The sequence below is a fragment of the Penaeus chinensis genome, chromosome 42, assembly GCF_019202785.1.
Source record: "Penaeus chinensis breed Huanghai No. 1 chromosome 42, ASM1920278v2, whole genome shotgun sequence".
Classification (NCBI taxonomy): domain Eukaryota; kingdom Metazoa; phylum Arthropoda; class Malacostraca; order Decapoda; family Penaeidae; genus Penaeus; species Penaeus chinensis.
In genome coordinates this window covers 7,749,974-7,752,473 of record NC_061860.1, presented here as the reverse complement: position 1 = coordinate 7,752,473, position 2,500 = coordinate 7,749,974, and the positions used below count along the sequence as shown (strand labels likewise).

Here is a 2,500-nt window from a genome sequence, read left to right as displayed (position 1 = left end):
TATATGTATATATATATATATATATATATATATATATATATGTGCATATGTATATACATATATATATGTATATATATCTATGTATCTATGTATCTATCTGTCTATCTATCTACCTATCTATCTATCTATCTATACATGTGTGTGTGTGTATATATATATATATATATATATATATATATACTGTATATGTACAACCTTCCATTCCTGTTTTCTTATCAATTCTAGTCTCGACTGATTCGCCTCTTCGTACCAAAACCTTTACGAGACCAATACCAATGACCAAAAAGTCACGAGAGAAAAGAGCTACTTAGCAACCCCCCACCCTATCAAGGCAGTGGGTTGCCAAGTAGCCATTACACATTATATATTTCCAACCATTCACTCGATACTTACCGCCATGCGCCGAGGGGTAGATGTGGTACGCGTGGTCCCTCACCCACGCCGTGACGGTCACCAGGTCCCGCACGAACGAGGGCACGACGCAGCGAAGTACGGCCGTATTTCCGCTGATTACGTACTCGTCATACACCCGGACTTCGAACTCCTGTACCACCACTGTTGGGGAAAAGGAAGAACATTGTCGTAATGGTGCTATTACTTGAGGTCTGAGCCCCTCCTTCCTGCCCTCCTTCTCACTCTCTCTCTCTATCTCTCTTCGATTCTGTTACTATTCCCTACTCTCACATTTCTCGCTTTTTTTTATCTCTTTCTCCGTTGCCTTTCCCCTCTCTTTTTTTATTTTTTTAGTCTTTTTCTCTGTTTTTGTTTTTACCTTATCTCTTCACTATCATCCCCTTCTCTCCCCGCTCTCTTTCCTTTTTCTTCTCACTCTTCTTTCTCTCTCTCTCTCTCTCTCTCTCTCTCTCTCTCTCTCTCTCCCTTTCTCTCTCTCTCCCATCTCATTCTTTTCCCATCCTCCCTTTTCTCCCCTCATTTCTCCACCTCCTCCCCCCCCCCTCTCTCTCCATATCTTCCTTTCTCCCTCTTTCTTCCCCCACCCTCCCCTTTCTCCTCTTTCTCCCCCTTTCCCTTCTTCCCTCCACCTCTTCCCGTCTCTTCCTTAGTCCCGCCTTTTTGTTTCTCCCTTCTTCCTTTTTTCCCCCTCTTTCTCCCCCCATTTTCCCCTTTTCCCCCACTTTTCTCCCCTGCCCCCCCACCCTAGACAGGTATCGGCAGGTAGAATCTCTTGGGCAAACAGGGAAGTTTGTGGCACTTTGTCAAGATTTGGGGGAATTTGTCTCGGTTTATGTATGTCGCTCTGGATTATCTTGCGTCGTTATTTATGTGTGCAAACTCTGGCATGAGTTTTTTCTTTAGGAGAAGAGCAAGAAGAAGAAGAAGATATAGAAGAAGAAGAAGAAGAAGAAGATATAGAAGAAGAACAAGAAGATATGGAAGAAGAAGAAGAGAGAGAGAGAGAGGGGGGGGGGAGAGAGAGAGAGAGAGAGAGAGAGAGAGAGAGAGAGAAAGAGAGAGAGAGAGAGAGAGAGAGAGAGAGAGAGAGAGAAGAGAGAGAGAGAGAGAGAGAGAGAGAGAGAGAGAGAGAGAAAGAAAGAGAGAGAGAAAAAAAAGAGAGAGACAGTGAGAGACAGAGGGGGGGGGGGGGAAGGAAGGGAAATTCAGAGAGATAGAAAGACAGAGAGAGAGAGACAGGAAGACAGATAGAAAAAAAAAGACAAAGGAACAGATATATGTGTAGATAGAATTGATAGATAGACAGATACTTAGATACAGATAAATAAATAGATAGAGAGAGGACCAAAAGGGAAGAAAGAGAGGGGGTGGAATAACTGGTAGCTAATTTAACTGTCTATGAGAACTGTTGAAATGATTATCTACGAGTAACTTGCACGATTGCATATGCATTTCCTCCCTCTTTCAGTTATGCAATATTATATGTTAATATCAAAATTGTACTTGTTAGTGTGTTTTTGTCTTCTTTTTGTTAATTTCTTTATGGTTTTTGATTTACATAATTTTGCTTCAAGACTCCGTTTTACCCCGAACATAATAACTGAGGAATATGTAATGTCATTATTATCAAAAAAATACATATATTCATGATGACTCTTTCTCTCTCTCTCTCTCTCTCTCTCTCTCTCTCTCTCTCTCTCTCTCTCTCTCTCTCTCTCTCTCTCTCTCTCTCTCTCTCTCTTTATCTCTCTCTCTCTCTCTCTCTTTCTCTCTCTCTCTCACTCTCTACCAATTCTTTGAGAAATTATTATATAAATTATCATAGAAAAAGTTATAAATTACCAATTGTTATATCATAAGATTATCATTAAAATTAAAGAAATCAAATCATTACATAAAAAAAATCATAGAAATTATTAGAGAAAGAAAGAACTGGTAACTTAACACGAATTCCGATTCTCTGAATTTCTATTTTTATCACCAGTCTGTTTTATCATCAGTTTATTAATTAAGCAATCTGATTAACCTTATTATTCATTAGTTGATATGAATGTATATTGTATCTTAAATACATATCTTAAAAAAT

General features: G+C 39.2%; 1 protein-coding gene across 1 annotated transcript in view; it reads right to left on the bottom strand.

Moving 5' to 3' along the window:
* The window catches only part of LOC125047903 (Down syndrome cell adhesion molecule-like protein Dscam2), a 372,111-nt gene that overhangs the window by 155,699 nt on the left and 213,912 nt on the right, over positions 1–2,500 (bottom strand). Inside the window, exon 4 of the mRNA XM_047646450.1 lies at positions 394–555. Coding sequence (XP_047502406.1) covers positions 394–555 — 162 coding nt within the window. The remainder of the gene's footprint in view (positions 1–393; positions 556–2,500) is intronic.